Source organism: Scyliorhinus canicula, chromosome 2 (assembly GCF_902713615.1).
Source record: "Scyliorhinus canicula chromosome 2, sScyCan1.1, whole genome shotgun sequence".
NCBI classification, from domain to species: Eukaryota; Metazoa; Chordata; class Chondrichthyes; order Carcharhiniformes; family Scyliorhinidae; genus Scyliorhinus; species Scyliorhinus canicula.
Window position 1 is genome coordinate 14,791,394 of NC_052147.1, and position 23,013 is coordinate 14,814,406.

At 42.3% G+C, this 23,013-nt stretch overlaps 1 protein-coding gene across 1 annotated transcript in view; it reads right to left on the bottom strand.

The window, feature by feature from the left end:
• LOC119950926 (poly(A) polymerase alpha-like) overlaps nt 1-23,013 on the bottom strand; it is an 83,221-nt gene that overhangs the window by 26,898 nt on the left and 33,310 nt on the right. The window contains 7 exon segments of the mRNA XM_038773892.1: nt 324-433; nt 655-774; nt 3,040-3,093; nt 15,318-15,357; nt 15,360-15,401; nt 15,643-15,763; nt 16,368-16,440. Coding sequence (XP_038629820.1) covers nt 324-433; nt 655-774; nt 3,040-3,093; nt 15,318-15,357; nt 15,360-15,401; nt 15,643-15,763; nt 16,368-16,440 — 560 coding nt within the window.

The following is a 23,013-nucleotide window of genomic DNA, read 5'->3' on the forward strand; positions in this document are numbered from 1 at the left end:
TGTTGGCAGTTGGATAATACATTTTTATCTGGGCTGAAAGCAAGGGTGGATTCACTGATGTGTCCTCAGAACCGGTTTCCGGGGGTCTTTGGTGTCTCTCCCCCCCCACCTCCATCCCCCCAAAATCAGGGGTGTGCCGAATTCTACCCAGAATATCAGTAACCAAAGTTGTTCCACAACAGTACATTTTTTCAGCAATAATTTGCATGAGATTCTGGGATGAAAAAATAATGTACTGCCTGTCAAACAAGATGGAGAAAAATAAGTTGAATTCCCTGTATATTAACAGTTGCAGCATTCACAAAACCAGAAATGCCTCTTACCAGTATCTGTGAATGACTGAATGTCATAAGTCAGGTCGACACTCAGGTTCTCAGTGTTTTCCACTTTCTTAAACACTATCCCAATAACCCACATTGTGCTGAACTCATCCCTGAAATAGAAAAGCACCGTGTGAGAGACCTCAACTTGTAATACTGTATAAAAGTATGTTGCAAAGCACAACAAATGGTTCTTCTCTCCAGTCAAATCACCTTCTATGCTTGAATACTGCTCGTCATTCATCTTGCATTTTTATCCTCCTGTTCAGCAACCATTTAAAATAAATCAAATTATAATCCTTAAAATGGTCACAAGCATGACAAAATTACTTACTTCTCAGGATTGTCTTTGGGAGCTGGGAATGATTGTGGATTAACGTGAGCCAGAGTAATGAACTCATTCTTTTCTAAGCTGCTAATCAGGATTCGGATTTTGGATTCCACCAAACCCACCCTAAACACAAAAAAATCATTACTGAATGGAGATGAAGAGCTCCAGCAAACTACATATGGCACTGCACTTTGTCAAGGCTTAACATAACTACAGCTAGTTTCTATCTTTTTTTTTTTAGAGGCAATTTTAACATGGCCAATCCACTTTTCACTATGTGACAATAATAAATCAAATTAAAAAACCTACTCCACACATCTTTGGGTTGGGAGGGATGAGACTCAGGCAGACACAGGGAGAATGTGCCAACTCCACGTGGACAGTGACTCGGGGCCAGGATCGAACCCGGGTCATCAGCCCCATGATTCAGCAGTGCCAACCACTGCTGGGGCACTGCTTGGGATGGCACAGTAGCATAGTGGCTAGCACTCTGGCTTCACAGTGCCAGGGTCCCAGGTTCGATTCCCTGCTGGGTCACTATCTGTGCCGAGTCTGCACGTTCTCCCCGTGTCTGCACCGGTTTCCTCCCACAGTCCAAAGATATGCAGGTTAGGTGGAGTGGCCACGCTAAAATTGCCCTTAGTGTCAAAAAAAGGTTAGGAGGGGTTATTGGGTTACAGGGATAGGGTGGAAGTGAGGGCTTAAGTGAGTCGGTGCAGACTCAATGGGCCAAATGGCTTCCTTCTGCACTATGTTCTAACCACTCCGCCACCATGCCGCCCAGCCAGCTTCTATCTGATTTGTTACAAAAATGCACCTAGGTTGAGCTATACATCCAAGGAAGTAAGCAAATACAATTAAGTGACACAGCAAACTTGCATTTATAGAATGGTTTATCAGGACTCGAGCAATTGAGCAAAGATGAAATCAGATACTTTGGAATGCAGCCATTTCGGTTGACAAAATGAGGCAACTGTTATATACAAAAAGATACCAAAATGATGTGGTTCGGGAGTGGCAAGTTTGTTGGAACATGTGAAGAACTCCTTGCTCTTCTAGGAATAGTACTGTATAGGTCTGAAAATATGGGTGGGATGTCAGTTTGCTGTCTCATCCAAAAGACAGCACTTTCAACAGCACAGCTCTCCCTCAATACATTAACCTATGTTCCGAGTTCAAGCCCTGAATGGAACTTAATCCCAAACGTTTACTGAGCTACTCCAACGTAGCCCTTTACCTCTAATAAATACAAGGTACAGAAGGATAATTAATGTGGTAAATCAACATTTCCTTTTAAAAAAAAAGAACAGCTACCCTTTGACAGCAGCTAAAGTTTTAAATGCACCATACTCTCAGCAGGTCACTGAAAAGGGGCAACTCGGGTGGAGAAGGTAGTCAAGAAGGCATACAGCATGCTTGCCTTCATTGGCCGGGGCACTGAGTATAAGAATTGGCAAGTCATGTTGCAGCTGTATAGAACCTTAGTTAGGCCACACTTGGGAGCATAGTTTTCAATTCTGGTCGCACACTACCAGAAGGATGTGGAGGCTATAGAGAGGGTGCAGAAGAGACTTACCAGGATGTTGCCTGGTATGGAGGGCATTCGCTGAGGAGTGGTTAAGGAAGTGTAGAAGATTTTAGTTTAGACGGGCAGCATGGTCAGCACAGGCTTGGAGGGCCGAAGGGCCTGTTCCTGTGCTGTACTTTTCTTTGCTCTTTCTTCAGACCATGCTGGTTTGTCTTGCTTTAAAAACAAAAGGCATGCTTGCCAAGGAACACAAGCAAATGCATTCCACAAGTTATTCTGTGTATTATGCTTAACCTTTCACCCTTTACTACTCCCCTGGCTTAATGATGTATGGTTCATGGGATGCCAATAACCATCCCATATCTCATACAAGTGTCCATTCCATATGAAAACGTTAACCGTGACCAAGCAAATGCCAATAGGCTACTCAACTGTTGGAGCCGAGTGATGATAGAAGACCATTATATGACATTTGAGTACACAAACTTGGAATGAGAAAATTGTCAAATTATAACATTAACAGCCCTTTTCATATTAACTAGGGGTCTTTCAGCTCTTTAAAATTTTTAAAAATAAATTTAGGAGTACCCAATTATTTTTTCCAATTAAGGGGCAATTTAGCGTGGCCAATTTACCTACCCTGCACATCTTTGGGTTGTGGGGGCCAAACCCACGCAGACACGGGGAGAATGTGCAAACTCCACACGGACAGTGACCCAGGGCCGGGATTCGAACCCGGGTCCTCCGTGCCGTAGGCAGCAATGCTAACCACTGTGCCACCGTGCTGCCCTTCTTTCAGCTCTCATGACAATAACTCTGAGCAATTTTAAATGCAAATTACAATAATCTCCAGAACTTACCATTCTAAATGCTGTTTTTCCGTTGGGGCACTTGCTAGCAGCACAATGTAATGCCTTTGAAAGGGAGGAGATAAATTACTTTGTGCATTTAACAAACTCAGTACTTCAGTCTTGTGAAATACTTGCCAATTTTCACTGTTTGAATGTGCTCGAAAATTAATCTCGTCTTTAACCTTCAGCAAATTTCCTTAATGTTTAGAGCTTAAACGCACCTATTTATTCACGGCTCAGTTATACATTAAGTATAATTTCTGGGTTGTGCAGAAACATGGTTCCACTGGAAATGTCACAATTTTATCATTTTACTAAAAATGTGGCTTGAAAATGATCACGTCCAAACAGGTGTAGCCTAACAAAATATCCCAATATAATGTAGTTTTACATCCAATAAATATTATATTAAAAGGGACCTTGCTATACCAGAAAATATCTCAATGGAAGTCGAAGCAATCATATTGAATGATTCTACAATACTTCATGGTACACTTTAATGGAATGTGAGCAGCATTTTCACTCAGTGCCAAAGAAGACAAAGGTTATGGGTGATTTCTAATCTCATCGTGGTTTCCATCACCTCTACAAAGCACAGTATCCCTCAGGGCAATTCCTTCAACTGCAATAAATTAGATAATGGATCCTAATCCTACTTTGTTTACCACAACTGGGCATACATGCTGTCATGCATGCATCCACTTGGTCTTATTACTAATCCAATTGTTACAGAATCTGGCTTCTAACCAGTAACATAGTCAATGGGCTTTTGTCATGTGTGCCCATTACTTACAAGCAGCATCAGCAAACAGAATGAGTCACATCGAACAATTAAAAAAAAAAGTGTTTATTTTCAAAATATAGTCCAAATACATTTACAATTAATAACACTGATCAATAACCCAGGAAATTCAAGTAATAAAATCCAATGGATTAAAATTAGTGACCCACATGCCTGTGAGCTCCATTCCTTCCCCCAATTTGCACATCACTTAACCTAGTTTGCTAATTCCTACCTCCTGCAACAATGGCAGAGATATTTGATCTAAAACAGTGTTGTCCAACAGAAGTTAGTAACTGGCTACAGTCATGGCTACAGCAACACCATTTTAGCCATGTGCACTAATTTTTAGCAGAAAACATTTTGTATACAATACAGGTAAACACACTTCAAGTGTATATTTTAATATCTACCATATCTTCCAGTTTGGAATTTTGAAATTCTGTCGTGAATTTATTTTTACTGCAGAGCTTCGGAATTTATGTCCAGAGCTAGCGAACAGTACTTTGACTTCAAAGGGCTTGTGGAGAATGTTGACTCACATGAGACGGGCCCTACTCTCCATCCAGATTATGGGTGGATGCACCTTGTCTTGCGCCATGATGTACCCTGCTGAAATTGCTTGTTATTGGTTGGGGTTGCTGCCTGTGGTTATTCAGATTGGTCAAGCTGACCATGACAGCTTCCCCTCTCCATAGTGTTGCTGGTGTTTTCGTGGTTCTGAAATTTGCTGTTTTCCCCCGTGTTGCACACTATTTCACCAGATAAATCAATAAGCAGTAACGAAGGAAGTAAAGCACACACAATGAAATAACACAAAACGCTGCTTTGCAACGCTCCATTTACCAAATACACAGAAACGTTAATGACTATTACTCATTTTATTCATCAAAATATGAAATCAGGTACACCAGGATTCTAATCATGTCACATATGATTTCTGACCAAACCAACGCATTGAACATGGGCCTAATATACGCTTTAAAATCTAAGGACAACATTTGTTCTGCCTACAGAGTACTTTCACTGACATGGTACGTGTAGAGGAAATGGGATAAGCTTGAGTGACATCACTGGTTACCATGAGCATTGCTATCGAGGTGGAGGAAAAAAAAATCAAAACTACAGAAGAGAGAACTTTTACAGGCTAGCCCCATCAGTCTTCAACTTCAAACCAGCAATGGAGGAAGAGGGATTAAGAAAGTTAGAATCAGAGACTAGTTGCAGCACAAGTGGCAGACATTTGGTTGAAGTCTATGCCAACTCTCTCTGCAAGAACTCAATCTCACTTCTTCCTCCCTTTTCCAGTAGCCCTGCAAACCACTTCTCTTTAGGTACTTATCCAATTCCCTGGAGGTTATTAGTGTTATTTCTGCTGCAATATTGACATAATGAAAGTCAGCATGACAAAGCCATTGGAATCAATGGTCAAACAAAATCCTTGGAAAAAACCAAAACAAAAACAGTGAACCTCTGCACAATACTGTTACCATGTATGTTCTCAGTTCTCTTTAGGAAAACCACCTATTTAAATTAAAGGTTGAGTTTTAAGTGGTTCAACATTGATAGAAAGCAAGGGGAAATCGCTCCCCATCTTGGATGGGGAACAACATAATCTTAAAGGATGGGAAGGAAAAAAAAAATCACCATATACGATCAACAAGTTATGCAATGTACCTAAAGACAGTTTAATAAAAAAGAACTTCCAAAGTATTTAACAAAACCCTCGATACACAAATATATTAAAATGGAGCATAGCTTCCCCCTACATTGCAAAAATTGTAATTATTTTCACAAGGATAGTCAAGACCAATGCAGTCTTCAAATGAAACAGAAAAGGTTGAGGGACACCAGACGAGGGCTTGGAAATGTAATTCAGTTCTCACTTTGAAGCCATACATTGTCCTTATTTTTCTTCTTCCATTATAAATTACTAAATTTACATTTAAAGGTCATTGCCCGTATAAACAAACTACACTGTAAATGCACTCATTTGCCAGTGGTGGCAATTTCGTACTCCCATTAGCAAGAGGCGATCGATTAAGAGCACAAGCTTCCTGAAAAATGAGAAAACCTGACTAACACTGTGCACAAATGTGGTAATTTTTAATAAATGTAGTTTCACTTTCTGATGCGAAAGTATCTACCAGAGTGGATTTTCACAGTAACTTCATTGCATTGCTAATGTAAGCCTACTTGTCACACTAAAAGATTACATATCATTAGAAATTTCAGCGTCAACAGTCACAACGCAATTTGGACTCTGCTTCCTTGTGGTTATCATACTTACATTTTCAACCGACTTAGAAAATGTGTTTGGTTAGAACTTACACACTGTTTATGAAGTTGATTTTTTAGGATTTGGTTACTAAATTATCAAGATACAGAACCTTGTTCATGTTGTCAATAAAGGATTGGTAATATGCCAGAACCAATTTTTAGGAACTGCTTAACTGCAGAATAGTGCCCCACCGATTATGGAACGTGATTGACAGCAATTTAAAACTAATTCCAACACCATTCCCAGTGTTAGGACAAAGCAACAGCTTGAAATAGTTATTCAATTTTCTTAAAAATATGCAATGATGTCCATGTCCCAACTACCCCCTCTCTTCAAAGACAATTTTAAAATGATACCCCACAACGGATTTACCAATCAAAGAAAACAACCTTTCCTCTTCATGCCATAATTTTAAAATGCTCTATTAAAACCACTCATGACCTTCTCCACCCCAGTGGAAATAGCGCCCATCTCGCATCATCCGAGTGAATCTGCACAATGTTTTAATGTTCCTTCCATAATGATGCTGCACAAAACTGCTGTAATTATGGCCTGTTTTGTTCTGTATATTTGTATCGCGACAGATGCCTCGCTCATCAATTCTCTTTCAACTGTGCATCTCCATAATCTTTATCTTGCCTTTCAAAGATGGATTCTTCACCAGTTTACTCCATGAACTGATGTCCTATTGATCTTTACAAAACAAAATAGCTTGAAGTTGGAAATGGGAAAAAAACCCCAGAAAATGGTGTGAAATGAAGAAAAGTTAATCGGCACAAATTAGTTTCTTTCTCCACAAGTTTGCCTGAACCGCTAACTGCCTCCACCTTTTTCTGTTTTTGACAGATTTAGTGTTCCTCAGCCAATTATTGTTTGTGGTCCAGAATCAGAAGTCAAAGACCAAAAACCCACTACCCCACCCCAACCACCACCAAGAGATACCAAGAACCCCCGGTCCCTCCCAAGGGAGACCAAAAACCCCTTGCGTCCCCCCCACCCCAAAGGGAGACCAAAAACACCCTGTCCCTCGCCCCAAGGGAGACCAAGAACCTCCTGTCCCCCTCCCTGCCCCCCACTCCCCATGGGAGACCAAAACGTCCTCCCCCTCCCCCCAAGGGAGACCAAGAACCCCCTGTGCCCCCCCACCCCAAGGGAGAGCAAGAACCCATGTCTACCCCCAAGGGAGAGCAAGACCCCGGCTCCCTCCAAGAGAAACTAAGACCCCGGCTCCCTCCAAGAGAAACAAAGATCCCTGCTCTCTCCAAACTATTCTGAAGAGTAATGAATGCACCACTTCAGGAATAAAGGAACCAAAACCTGATCGGAGGGCTCAGAACCTGTTGTCTTTTTGGGGTAATCTCAGCAGTATCTGACAATAGCAGAAAACTTCTGTTTTTAACATTAGAACACTAATGCTAGTAGTCTCTCGTGTTAATGAGATCATGGCTGTGAAATAAACCCATATGATTAAGTTGCACAATAAAATGCAATGGAGTTCTAGAATGTCTTCTAGATCTTGACCATCCCAAATCAGCATCAATGCTGAGTTCAAAGTACTGCTTTGGAGAAAACATTGTGCATTGGGAACAAAAATTAAATTATAAACCTGTACTATAGTCACTCACTCTGAACTACTCCAGGCACCAAGGCAACTAACACATTGAGTGGCACACCACCTTGAACGGTCCAGAAGCCTGAAAGCTGTGCAACATGAAATAAGGTGTGTATTGATTCCTAGAAAGGATCTATGACAATGGCCACTGGAACCAGAGGTTGATGGAATGATGATTTAAACCAATGCAAGTGGGCTGGAAATCGCTGGCTTTTAAAGCAGACCAAGCAGGCCAGCAGCAGGGTTCGATTCCCGTACCAGCCTCCCCGGACAGGCGCCGGAATGTGGCGACTAGGGGCTTTTCACAGTAACTTCTTTGAAGCCTACTCATGACAATAAGCGTTTTTCATTTCATTTCAAGTGTGAGAAAGGAAAAGTGAAAGTAAAATTCTAAGAAACCTTCTAAAAGTGCGCTAAATAGCTGTCTTGTAATGCAGAACAAGACCAGCAGCACAGGTTCAAACCCCGTACCGGCCTCCCCGAACAGGTGCCAGAATGTGGCGACTAGGGGCATTTCACAGTAACTTCATTGAAGCCTACTTGTGACAATAAACGATTATTATTATTAAAAACATTTTTCTAGACTGTGCAAACCTAGAAAAGAGAAATAATTGACAATAGTAAGACTATGGGATTCAGAGCCATTAATAAGTGATCTCATCCGTCCAGTAAGTAGCCTATTAAATGTGGTGCGGAAAAGGGAGCAGAAATATCAAGTCATGGCAATGTACATAGCAAAGTTCTAAAGGAGCAGTAATGCTAAGAAGTTTCTCCTCCCCACAGGATGACAATTCTTATCTGTATATGGAGGTTGAATTACTGACACCTGAAAGATTGATTTGAAATGCCAACTGTTTTTCTTGTTACAGATGCTGCCTGACCACAGATGCTGCCTGACCAGAGTAGTTACAGCATGTTTTTTTTTTAATGCGTAACTGACTTGACAGAGATCAATCTCAGATGTAAAATTAATAATGCACCTACCATCTGCTGCTTACAGAACATGCTACCACCATTTTTCTGTAAGGGCAGCATGGTGGTTAGCACTGTGGTCTCAGCGCCAGGTTTGATTCTGACCTTGTGGAGTCTGCACATTCCCCATATCTGCTTGGGTTTCCTCCGGGTGCTCCGGTTTATTCCCACAGTCCCAAGATGTGCAGGTTAGGTGGATTGGCTATGCTAAATTGCCCAGTGTCCAACTGTTACATGAAGTTATGGGATAGGGCAGGGAACTAGGCCTGGGCGGGGTGCTCTTTCAGAGGGTCAGTGCTGACTCGATGCACTGAATGGCCTCCTTCTGCACTGGAGGTATTCTAATGATTCTATGAAATGTTTCCTAATTTCACTCCTGCAAGGTGACTAATTTTTAGACATTGTTCCTTCATCCTAGATTCCCAACCAGCAGAAATAGTTTATTTCTGATCAAACCCCCCCCCCCCCCCCCCCCTTTGGAATACTGCATCTGCTGACATTTTAATTTCCCCCTGAGAAAGTCGATGAACGGCTGTCACCTCCGGGTGAACCCTAACATTGAGCCTCTTAAGGCGAACTTTATTTTCTCGAGACTGAGAAACCCAGCCATGTCACTAACCCAGGTCTCTACACTCGTGGGCTTTGAATCCCTCCACATTAACAAGATCCGTCTCTGGGCTACCAGGGAGGCAAAGGCCAAGACGTCGGCCTCTTTCGCCCCCTTAACTCCCGGCTCTTTCGACACGCCAAAGACCGCTACCTCCGGATTTGGCATCACCCGTGTTTTTACCACCGTGGACATTGCCTTTAGCAAAACCCTAAGCTTTGGGCATGGCCAAAACATGTGGACATGATTTGTTTGGCTTCACACGCACCTTGCACACCTATCTTCTACCCCGAAAAACCTGCTCATCTGAGCAGCTGTCATGTGTGCCCGGTGGACTACCTTAAATTGTATCAGGCTAAGCCTGGCACATTGTGAGGTGGTATCAACCTTGCCTAGAGCACCCGCCCATATCTCTCCTCCTAAGAATTTCCTTTTGTAATCACACCAGGTGCCATTCTATTAAATTTATATTGCACTCCCTCAAAAGGCAAATATATCTTTCATTTGGTGTGAAGCCTACAACTAAACACAGTATTTCAGGTGTGGTCTAACAGGGTTTTATAGAATAGCATAACTTCTGACACTATGCACTTGTACTCTAAAGGCATGCATTCCAAAAGCCTTTGAATTATTTTGTATCTGTTCATGACATTTTAATGATATACATAAATAGATCAAAGTCTCTTTGGATCTTCATTGCTTCTAATTCACCAACCTGCAATTCATTTGATTGGTTTGTGAATTTGTATATAGAATGCTCATTTGGGGATACACACCCCACTGTCCTTCGTGTCTCATTTATCTTTACAGCTTTTGCTTTTCTCTTTTAGCATAGTGCTTAAATGCACAATTCCACTATTACTCACTTTGTTTTAGCATAGTTCTTTCAACAACTCTCACCTGAGCTCACCCCTCATACAGGTTTCACCTTTGTCGCTTGGACCCTGCCTGGTCCCAATCGATTCAGGTACAGCTCTTTGCTGTCCTAGTCCGTTGAGATAGACCCAACCCTCCCTCCGCTCCAATGGATCCTTGCTCTGGACTCCTCTTACTAAGTACCCTTTTTGTCTCATCAACAGTGTTCTGATCCTTTATCCGTCCACAAGATGTGACGAAGGTCTGGAGCAAGTTGTTCAAATACTCATTTTCCTCCGGTTATGCGTCAGAATTCCTCCAACTCACACTCCAGCTCAATTACCGAGTCAGAGAAATCTTCTGCAGATGTGTCTGCTTTGGAAAGTCTCACTATTCATAAGCCACCTCCAGGCACACAACCTGCTCTACCATATAAGAGTATGGTAGCACAAGTGGGTAGCACTGTGGCTTCACAGCGCCAGGGTTCCAGGTTTGATTCCCCGCTGGGTCACTGTCTGTGCGGAGTCTGCACGTTCTCTCCGTGTCTGCGTGGGTTTCCTCCGGGTGCTCCGGTTTCCTCCCACAGTACACAGACGTGCAGGTTAGGTGGATTGGCCATGCTAAATTGCCCTTAGTGACCAAAAAGGAGATGGGTTTATTGGGTTGCAGGGACGCGATGGGCCGAAGGGCCTCCTTCTGCACTGTGTTTTATGTTCTAAGAGCTGCGATTTCAAAACAGCGGGGATGGTAGACATGACAGCATATTGGAGCTCAGATGAATTATGAAAATTTAGAACAGCACTGACTACATTAATATTTAGACAGAGTGTGGGACCTCTAGAGAGAATATGTACAGATGCAGTGTGAGACAAATTTAGAGTTGTTGATAAGGATAACTTCAGGCAAGCTTTTTCCTGTATTCTGAAGGAAGCTGAAGAGTTTGTTATTCTAACATTTGGTACTGGACGAAATTCTCCAAATTGCATGCAACTTGTCTGCTGTCATAACAGGATGCTGCCAACTGCAAGGTATAGATTGTACCAGTTTCCTGAAACGTTTAATACTCAGGAAAAATTGTTCTTTGGCACCTAAATCTGATTTTCCCCAGTCTTTGCTCCTGTGTCAGCCTACATATTCAGTTTGGCAAACGGCCATAAAACATGCGAACAAAAAACATCAGATACTAAGGTCTCAGCTTTGACAAAGAATCATCCAGACTTGCTACATTAGCTCCCTTTTCTCTCCACAGATGCTGTCAGGCCTGCTGAGATTGTCCGGTATTTTCTGTTTTTGTGACTAGGTTCTCATTACAGGTTAGCTTTTTTTCCTATGGACATAAATGGAATTACTGAAATACAGGGAGCAGACCAAACCGCCCAATGAGCCTCAACTCAGATCAATACGATCTCGACCTTTCAACATGACTTTAGCTTCAACTCCATTTTCCTGCCCACTTCCCATATCTCTCAGTCCCCAGAGACACAGAAAATCAGACTATCCCAAGACTTAAATGTATTCAACAATAAATCATCCAAAACTCTCTGGGGTAGAGAATTTCAAAAGTTCACGACTTTAAGTGAAGTAATTTCTCCTCACCGCAGTCCTAATTGATCGGCACGCTGTGTTCCCTGACAAGGGCACCCAAGATTCTCTGAACAATATTTACAAGTTTCACATCTTTTAAAAATAAATTCTGCTTTTCTATTTCTATGATCAAAGTGAATTTCAGTCTTCCCTAGGTTATATTACATTTGTCATCCTTTGCCACCCATTTGACCTGTCTCTATCTCTTTGCAGCATGTGTCCTTCCCATAGCTCATCATTCCACCAACTTTGTATCAAACTTGGGTCACATTACTCTCTGCCCCTTCATTGAAGTAATTAATATATATTTTAAATAGCTGAGCACCCAGCACTGATCCTGTGACACCCCACTAGTCAATGCCTACCACTTTAAAAAGCCCATTTATACCCACTTGCTGCCTCCTCTCCATTAACCAATTCTCAATCCATACTAAAGTATTACACACAACACCATGAGCCCATACCTTATCTAGTGACCTATTGCACAGCACTTATTGAATGCCTCTTGGAAATCCATGTATTTTACATCCACTGACTTACCTTTTATTTACCCTACTAATTAAATCCTCAAATGTAACATAATGCAATTAAAATAAAGTTGCCAAAATAGGATCTTCCTTTAGTAAGATCATGTTGTCTTGTTCTACTCATATACCTTCCGAACATTAAGACTTCCTTAACAATAGAGTCCAGGATTTTCCCCAAAGACTGATATTGGACTCCCTAATGACAAATGATTGGCTACATTCTCTGTTTTCTTTCTCTCTCCGTTCTTGAAAAGAGATGCTACAATCTGATGGGACCATTCCTAAATCTAAACAATTAAATCACAGCCAGCATATCCATTACCTCCGTTAGAACCCTAGGTGTGTAGGCTGTCAGTCCCAGGGATGTCATATTTTAGTCCCTTAAGTGTCTTCAATACTTTTTCTCTGCCAATATTAAATTACCTTCATTTGCCCACTCATTTTAGCACCCCCAGGCTACCGTCTATTTTTGGTATTAAACTCGCGTCTTCTGGGAAGACAGACAAACTATTTGCTCAATTAATTTGCCATTTCTTCATTTCCATAATAATTTCTCCTGTTTTTGCTTCTAAGAGACAATGTTTACTGTAGCTACTTTTTTTAATGCTCTTGCAAAAGCTCTTACAACCTATTTTTATATTTCTGGCTAGTTTACTCCCATTCACTTTTTCTTCCCTCTTTATAAACCTTTTGGTGGTCCTTAGCTGGTTCCAAAATACCCCAATACGGACTTCTTTGCAACACCATAAACCTCTTCTTTTAATCTAATACTATTCTTAAAATTTTGAGTAAGCCGCATATGGGTCCTTCTTGAGATTTTGTTTTTCAGTGGAATGTATTTTTGTTGAACATTTTGAACCACTTCTTTCAATGTTTCCCATTGTTTATCTTCCATAATTCTATTTACCAATTTATTCATAGCCGCACCCAACTGGCTTAAAGTTTATTTTGTGTGACTGGCATATATCACTTTAAAACTTATATGGAATTCAATGGTATTATGATCACTATTTTCCAGTGGATTTCTACTATGAATGTGACCAATTAATTCTACTTCATTATGTAACACTAAATCCAAGATAACTTTGTCCCTGGCTTGTTCCACTAAAACAGGAAACAGTCATAAAAATATTCTATAAACTCATTTTATGAACAAGGAGCAGCAGTGGGCCTGCTCTACCATTTATTATGGCCGATTCGATAGGAACCTCCAGAGCATCCTTGTCAATTTGACCGTTTCAATCTATTTGAAAATTAAAACCCCCAAAATTATTACACTGTCGATATTACAATTTGCAATAATTTCTTGTTTAATGCTCTCTCCAAAAGTCTAACTACTGTTAGAGGACCTGTAAACTACTCCTGCCAGCATTTTCTGTCGCTCGTTATTCCTAGTTTTCACCCATACTGATTCTATTTCACGATGTTTCAAGGCCAGATCCTCTCTCAATGTCCTCCTTATGTTATCCTTTACTAATAGGGCTATCCCACTCCCTTTGCCATTCTGTTTGTCTTTTCAAAATATAGTGAACGCTGGAATATTTCTTTCATTATAATCATGTCTCTGTAATAACGATTAGATCTAAACCACAAACTGTTATCTTATTGCATTTACATCATGCATTCAGATGAAGAACTTTAATTTCATTTTTTTTTTTAAAACTACTGTTCCCAACACTGATCTAATTTGCTGAAGCACAATTAATGTTAAACTTGGTGTCCCTTCCTGTCTCACTGTCTATCTTTACCTACATCACTATACGGTTCCATTACCTCCACTTCTCCCTTTGGATTTCAAAAATATCACTAATATCCAAACAACTCAAACTCTCTTGAATGATGCTGCTATGTTGTTGATCCTAAAATGCAGGTCCACACAAACTAGTTAATTATAGAAAGCATATTTTTATAAGGAGCAATTTAGCATGACCAATCCACCTACCCTGCGCATCTTTTGAGTTGTGGGAGTGAGACTGGAGCAGACATAGGGAGATTGTGCTAACGCCACATGGACAATTCAAGCATATTTTAACCACCAATTACACAAGGTTAATATCGACTTGCGCCTTAATTGGGTCAAGATTATCACTGTCGGGCCACAATGCTGCCTTCATGCCTGTCAAAACACATGCATTTCCACTGGATGGTCAGTAGATACCAATGGGGTCTGGGAGGGCAGTTGCTTTTTTCTTCTTCTGATCTGCAGCAAAGGTGTCCCAATTACAATGTTGCCCCAATGAGATTATTTATTTCAACATGGACCATGAGTGGAACCGTAACTTTTTGGATCAAAATTGATTCATTAAGGATTGGGAATCAAGCGTTTAACGTTACATTCATACACCGAGGAGATAGTAAAACCCAAGTTTCTAATGTTACAAATTCCTTACATTCCAAATATGTTTAATCTACTACTGACATTTTGGCTTTTTGGACAGCTATGAACAAACAGACATTTCACCATTTTGCTAAGAAAAAGTGTTTTATTAGAAAAATGGATACAAAGTTATGACGAGTTTGATATTATGCTTAGTCATATCATAAGGGTGAACCAAATAATTTTCGAAAATAAGCACTTGGATCCTAAACATCAAGAATCTTACTTAAAATAATATTCTTCTGAAAGAAATGCATCTTAATATTATATGAAAACGGGCGAAGGATTCAAGTAGTTTAAAGAAAAAGGCAAGTGGAAAGGCATTTCACAATATTAAATTAATTCACAACAGACCTAGTTTAAGTATTAATGAATTAAATTGCCCATCAAGTTTGCATAAGGTCATACTACAAAATTAGCATTATAGTTAAATAATCACAGTTACTGTAGCTCAATAATTATTTGGTTGGAAATTTTAGTCCAATCAAAATGTTGCTTTAATCAGGCTGAGATGTTACAACTTAGTTGCTCAAAGCGTTGGGTTGCAATCAAATCAGAAATGTTTGTGCAATTTACTTCCTTTTTTCTTGGGAGTAGAGCAAGGAAAGTTGCCTCCTGGTACAGAACTGCAAGGGAAACATAAGCTATTCCTCACAACCTTTGTCCCACTCATAAGTAATGGAATACATACTTGTACTTCTGAAAGAAGTTTGGAGCTTCAAAGAGTTGGACCACTCCATTTTACCCATTAAAATTTCATCTGTGATCGAAAGACCTACGAGGAAACAAAATGGATTCTTCACCTCTATTTAGATGCAACACATTAGAAGGCTTGAAAGGCATGGCTGGAGTCTTAGAAAAAGTTTGATTTGAAAAATACAATACCATACCTTCCAAAACAAAGTCATAAAATTAATGTTCATTGATCTGAAACTTTAACTTTCTCTCTCTCCACGGATGCTGCCTGGAATGGAGTACTTCCAGCATTTTCTGCTTTCGTTAATAAGATTACTCACCTTGCTTAAACTCCTCCATCATCACTGCACGCGTAGATGCAGAGACGTTGTAAGTAGAGTTTTGTTGTGGGTAGGCTGGTGTGATAATTGGCATGAGATGGTATCGGTCACTTGGGTTAACCTACACACAAGATAATAACCCACAGTTGTTACAGCTTGAGTATACAAAATTAAAAGTCGAAACTATATTTGGATTTTAAAATCCCTGAAGCAACATCTTGATTTCAGATGATGAAGTTTCTCAGAGATAACTTAACAAATTCTTGCATGCCATGACAGATTAGAGATAGGGAACATAGTCCCACAGGTCTAATATGCACACGAGTCTCCTCCAGATTGTGCTACCACATCCTATTGCTTTCTCCCTCATGTAGGTACTAGCTTTCCCCAAAATGAATCTATGGCATAATATCGTACTTAAATACATTCATTCCATGCTTTAATTATTGCAAAAACTAAATATGCACACACGGCATATAGCTGATTAAGCAGAGCTATATTACATAAGAAAAAGATCTGAAACTTCGGTACTGCATATACAAAACATAATTTACCCAATCTCCATAGTTCAAATTTCTTATATTTTCTGGTAAGCTTCTACATATTGATGCATCCTCACCAGAATGCATTTCTTTCATTAGGGCCAACAGTAAAAAAAAATGATAGCACATCTACTTTCAAGAACCTGAACACAGCCTCATTCAAAGCTGGCACAATAAACCTACCCGGGGATCCCACACCGGTAGATTCAGATTGCAGTCCTCGGGTTGCTTTAACAAGACAGGATTAGGCCATTCCCTGTCAAGAAAAAGCAACAAGTGTTGATATTTCAGAATCCCCAGAAACAAATATGCTGGACTGCAAAAGCATACTTTTGATAGAGGTATTGTTGGAGTAGCCTGCATGCTACTTCACAGCAGTGTTTCCAGTAATTGTTATAATGCGGTTTTACCAACTAATCCTGAACTGATTTAGCCAGTTGGAGGAGGCTGGCCCAGTTGGTGGTTACAAGATCCTTTTTCTCAGACAAAACAGGTGCCAAGCAGAAGCGATCTTGAAACCCAATTCAGGTGGATTTGTTTTACTTCTGGATTATTTATTTACAACAGTTTACATCTAGGTCAAGGATATTTTATGAGCATATGCAACATTTCAACGCTGCTTTAAATTGTATTTGAATTATATTAAACAGTTGAACTTGTATAGGTAATTTAATTATTCAAACCACCTAACACAAGTTGTGCTGATGGCAACCAAAACTCCAATCCAGCTAATGCAAACCTGGTATTGCTGCCAATTTTCCCAGGTAGTGATCTAACAATTTCAGCTATACAAATCAGATGCGTGTGAACATGCCGTGCTCTCCAGTAGAGCTTGTAGTGAGTCAGCCACTACCCCACTAAATTTCTTTAATGTAAACACAAGAACATAAGTACTATGAGCAGGAGTGGGCAATTCAGCCCTCGATTCCGCTCCACCTGCGGTCTGCAGGTTAGACTGAAGCAACGCGGTTTCAAGACCCCTCTCCCCAGCATACTCCTGGCAAACGTCCAAGCGATTGAAAACAAGCTGGATGAACTTAACGCCAGACTTACCCCTCAGAGGGAAGTAAGAGACTGCTGTGTGCTCTGTTTCACGGAGACATGGCTCACCCCCGCCTCACCGGACTGTGCCATACAACCTGAAGGCTTCTCTATTCACCGGGTGGACCGCACGGCATCTTCAGGCAAAGCAAAGGGTGGAGGGGTTTGCTTCCTCATCAACTCCTCCTGGTGCTTGGATATGGTGACCCTGGCGACCTACTGCTCCCCAGACCTGGAATACTTGACAGTAAAGTGCCGCCCATACCATCTTCCACGTGAGTTCACATCAGCCATTATCACAGCGGTCTACATCCCACCCCAGGCAGAAGGCGCTGGATGAACTGTACACAGTCATAAACAACTATGAAACAGAACACCCGGAGGCCTTGTTCATTGTGGCCGGAGACTTCAACAAAGCCAACCTCAAGAGTGTACTACCAAAATTCCACCAGCACATCTCCTGTCCCACCAGGGGCGACAACACTCTTGACCACTGCTACTCAAAAATCAAGGGTGCCAAATGGGAGGATGACCTGGGGATTGAGATAGGGTGGGGACTCTGGAGCGAAGCACTGCATAGGGTCAACTCCACCTCCACGTGCGCAAGGCTCAGCCTGACGCAACTAAAAGTGGTACATAGAGACCACTTAACAAGAAACCGTGTGAGTAGGTTCTTCCCGGAGGTGGAGGACAGATGTGAACGGTGCCAAAGAGGCCCGGCCAACCACGCCCACATGTTCTGGTCTTGCCCCAGACTTGTGGAGTACTGGACAGCCTTCTTCGAGGCTATGTCCAAAGTGGTGGGGGTGAGGGTGGAGCCATGCCCGATAGTGGCGGTCTTCGGGGTTTCAGACCAGCCAGATCTATTCCTGGGGAGGAGGGCGGACGCCCTTGCCTTTGCCTCCCTGATCGCCCGCCGTAGAATCCCGTTTGGCTGGCGGTCAGCAGCACCGCCCAGAGCTGCAGACTGGCTGTTCGACCTCTCGGATTCTCTCCAAATGGAGAAAATCAAATTCGCCATCCGAGGGTCGGACGACGGCTTCCACAGAACGTGGGAGCCATTCATGCAACTGTTCCGGGACCTGTTTGTGGCCAACGTACAAGAGGAAGAATTGTCGGGGGAAGGTAGTCGGGGGAAGGTAGTCGGGGGGGGGGGGGGGCTACGGGTTCGTTACGGGGGTTTGATGGCTAGCTAAGGCCCAAAACCAAACTAAATGAATGCCAATAAACATGTTGGGGAATGTAAAATATGTATGCCGGCTAAAGGGGGGAGGCCACAGTTATTACTATGAAGATGCTTACCTGTAAATATATATGTTAATTTTTGCGTGTTCTTTTTTTTTTCTCTCTCTCTAACAATTTGTAATTTGTTCAATATAAAACATGAAAACTGAATAAAAAACATTTATATAAAAAAAAAGAATCGGGAAAATGGACGGGAATCGGGGGAAGGTAGCCGCCGGGGGGGGGGGGGGGGCTACGGGTTCGTTATGGGGGTTTGTTCGCATGGTTGTACGCTTATTTATTTTTCTTGTTAATTTATTGTTTTTGTATTGGAGGGGAGGGGTTACTGTTTTTCTCTGTTGTGATAAAAATTTGTTGTTGAAAACTTGAATAAAAATTATTTAAAAAAAAAAAAAATCAAGGGCGCCTACCGTTCCATCCCCGACCGCACTTTGGGAAATCAGACCATAAGACTGTGCTCCTTCTCCCGGCTTACAAGCAGAAACTCAAGCAGGAGAATCCAGCTAAGAAGGTTGTGCAGTGCTGGTCAGAGGAGACAGAAGAGCTCTTGCGTGACTGCTTAGAAACAGTGGATTGGTCCATATTTAAGAACTCAGCGACTAACTTAAATGAGTATGCCACCACCGTCACAGACTTCATCAGCAAATGTGTGGACGACTGCGTGCCAAAGAAAGCAGTACGTACGTTCCCCAACCGGAAACCATGGCTCAACCGCGAGATTGACTCCCTACTGAAGGACAGATCTGAGGCATTCAAGGCAGACGACCCTGTCCTATACAAGAAATCCAGGTACGACCTCCGCAAAGCCATCCGAGATGCCAAGAGAGAATATCAAACTAAGCTAGAGTCACAGACTGACTCTCGGCGGTTGTGGCAAGGACTAAACAACATAACGGGCTACAAAGCGAAGCGGAGCAGTATCTCTGGCAGCAGCGCACCCCTCCCCGATGAACTTAATGCATTCTATGCTCGGTTTGAGCAGGTAACCAACAATCCGCTGTCGAGTGCCCCAGCAGCCCATAATTCACACATACCCACCATCACAGTTTCCGAAGTCAGATCGGCCTTCCTGAAAGTGAACCCACAGAAGGCGATGGGCCCGGACGGGATCCCTGGTCGTGCACTCAGAGCCTGCGCATACCAGCTGGCAGAGGTATTCACAGACATCTTTAACCTATCCCTACTCCACTCCAAGGTCCCCACCTGCTTCAAGAAGACCACCATCATACCGGTACCAAAGAAGAACCAGGCAACATGCCTCAATGACTACCGCCCGGTGGCCCTGGTGTCAGTTGTAATGAAGTGCTTCGAGAGGCTGATCATGAAGCGCATCACCTCCATGCTCCCGGAACGCCTTGACCCACTTCAATTCGCATACCGTCGCAACCGGTCCACATCAGACGCCATTTCCCTGGCCCTACACTCATCCCTAGAGCATCTCGAAAACAAGGACTCCTACATCAGGCTCCTATTTATTGACTACAGCTCCGCCTTCAACACCATAATCCCAGCCAAGCTCATATCAAAGCTCAAAAACCTAGGACTTGGCTCTCCACTCTGCAACTGGATCCTTGACTTTCTGACCAACAGACCACAGTCAGTAAGAATGAACACCAACACCTCCTCCACAATAGTCCTCAATACCGGTGCCCCGCAAGGCTGCGTACTTAGCTCCCTACTCTACTCCCTGTACACACACGACTGCGTGGCAAAACTTGGTTCCAACTCCATCTACAAGTTTGCTGACAATACGACCATAGTGGGCCGGATCTCGAATAACGACGAGTCCGAATACAGGAGGGAGATAGAGAACCTAGTGGAGTGGTGTAACGACAACAATCTCTCCCTCAATGCCAGCAAAACTAAAGAGCTGGTCATCGACTTCAGGAAGCAAAGTACTGTACACACCCCTGTCAGCATCAACGGAGCCGAGGTGGAGATGGTTAGCAGTTTCAAATTCCTAGGGGTGCACATCACCAAAAATCTATCCTGGTCCACTCACGTCGACGCTATCACCAAGAAAGCACAACAGCGCCTATACTTCCTCAGGAAACTAAGGAAATTCGGCATGTCCACATTAACCCTTACCAACTTTTACAGATGCACTATAGAAAGCATCCTGTCGGGCTGCATCACAGCCTGGTATGGCAACTGCTCGGCCCAGGACCGCAAGAAACTTCAGAGAGTCGTGAATACCGCCCCGTCCATCACACGTACCTGCCTCCCATCCACTGATTCCATCTACACCTCCCGCTGCCGGGGGAAAGCGGGCAGCATAATCAAGGATCCCTCCCACCCGGCTTACTCACTTTTCCAACTTCTTCCATCGGGCAGGAGATTCAGAAGTCTGAGAACACGTACGAACAGACTCAAAAACAGCTTCTTCCCCACTGTCGCCAGACTCCTAAATGACCCTCTTATTGACTGACCTCATTAACACTACACCCTGTATGCCTCAACCGATGCCAATGCTTATGTAGTTACATTGTATATCTTGTGTTGCCCTATTATGTATTCTCATGTATTTTGTTTAATTCCCTTTTCTTCCATGTACTGAATGATCTGTTGAGCTGCTTGCAGAAAAATACTTTTCACTTTACCTCGGTACACGTGACAATAAACAAATCCAATCCAATACGATCATGGCTGATCTCCTCTGCCTCAACTCCACTTTCCTGCCCATTCTCCATAACCTTCAACATGTTCCCAATTGCTTATCTCCTCCTTAAATTGACTTAGTGTCCCAAAGAAAGAGAAGCATACAGGCGAGTTTATTAGTTACTATAAGATTCACAAATGAGATGTTTTTGTTATAACTCTAAGCAGCATTTATTTAATAAAAGTCTTGCTAAAGTTTAAATTGAATATTTGTTAAAGAAAATACAGTTAGAACTCAAGGGCCCAGTCAAGACACTAATCTGAACAAGCTCAGCAGTTTTCCCATAGCCATCTAAATTCTTCTAGGGAAGACCTATTGTGCCCATATGGCATTTAAAAATAAAATAGCAAATTGAATTGCGCTTTAAGAAAGGAGGAGTATTGCATCATTACTGGGCGGCGAATGTGGAGAAGGCGAAGATCTGGGTCAGAGCGGCTGATTCCCAGTGGGTCAGAATGGAGGAGAGTTTGTGTAGGGGGTCAGGATTGAAGGCGCTGGCAACAGCGCTGCTCCCAATGGGCCCGGAGAAATACTCAGGGAGTCCAATAATAATAGCTGCATTGAGAATTTGGAGGCAGTTTTGCCAACACTTCAGGTTGGGGGCAGGCTCAAGGGAAATGACGATTCAGGGGAACTACAGATTTGAGCCAGGGATGTGGGAAGGAAATTTTCGGAAATGGGAGGAGAAGGGGATTAAGACACTAAAAGATTTGTTTCTTGGGGGTCAGTTTGCAGGATTTAAGGAGCTGGGAGCGAAATATGGGCTGGAGCAGGGGGAAATGTTTCGACACATGCAGGTTCGAGATTTTGCCAGGAAGGAGGTAGAGCTTCACGGTGGAGCCAGCCTCCACATTACTGGAGGCGGTGAGGACGACAAGGGGACTGGAGAAGTGGGTAGTGTCAGCGGTTTATGGGGCTATTTTGGAAGAGGAGAAAGCACCGCGAAGGGATCAAAGCAAAGTGGGAGGAAGAGTTGGGAGAGGGTATGGAGGGGGAGGGGTTCTGGTGTGAGGTGCTCCAGACAATGAACGCCTCTCCTGTGTGAGGTTGGAGCTGATACAGCTGAAAGTGGTATATAGAGCACACCTCACAAGGACGAGCCGGCTCTTTGAGGGGGTAGATGGGGGTGAATGTTGCTGGGGGGGAGCTTTTGCTTAGGTGGAAAATGTAAAATGTGTGACATGTTCCTTCTGTCTGCAAAATTAGCTGATTAAGTAATTGTGTAAATAAACTAGCCTAACAATTAAAAATGAAAATAACTTGCATGTATTTTTTTAAAATCTGAATTCTATTTTTGTAGCTTTTTAAAACCTCTATTAATCTTACCAGTCACAACTGGTCACGCAAAGATCAAAGCATGATTTTCATTGACGTTAAATGAGTTCCACTAAGTAAATTGGTGTGTGCACTGCTTCCAAATCAAAGTGGCTAAAAAAAAACGTCAATATAAACAGCAGAGAGGTGATACGATTTAGGTACAAAAAAAAAAAAAGATGCCACATACTCCTTGGAAATAACTGCACAAGTTGAGTAGCGGAACAGAGGGATCTGGGAATATAGATGCACAAATTATTAGAACTAGCAATGCAGGTTGTTTGGTCTTTTATTGTCTAACTAAAGAACTGGGATACTTTTCAAGAAGGATAGATTAGAAAGGCAAAAGGAATCAAGTTAAACGGGTATAAAATATTAGTTAGATCTCACTCGAGTACTGTGAACAGTTCTAGTCTCAATACTGTTAAAAGGATGCAGCAGCGATGAAAATGCAAACCAAAAAAGGATTTATCAGAATGATAAGGTCACATCTGGAAAGATTGGACAGGCTGGAACATTTTCTCAAGGCAGAAGGCGGACCTGATAGAGGCCTCCCTGTTCCTCAATTTA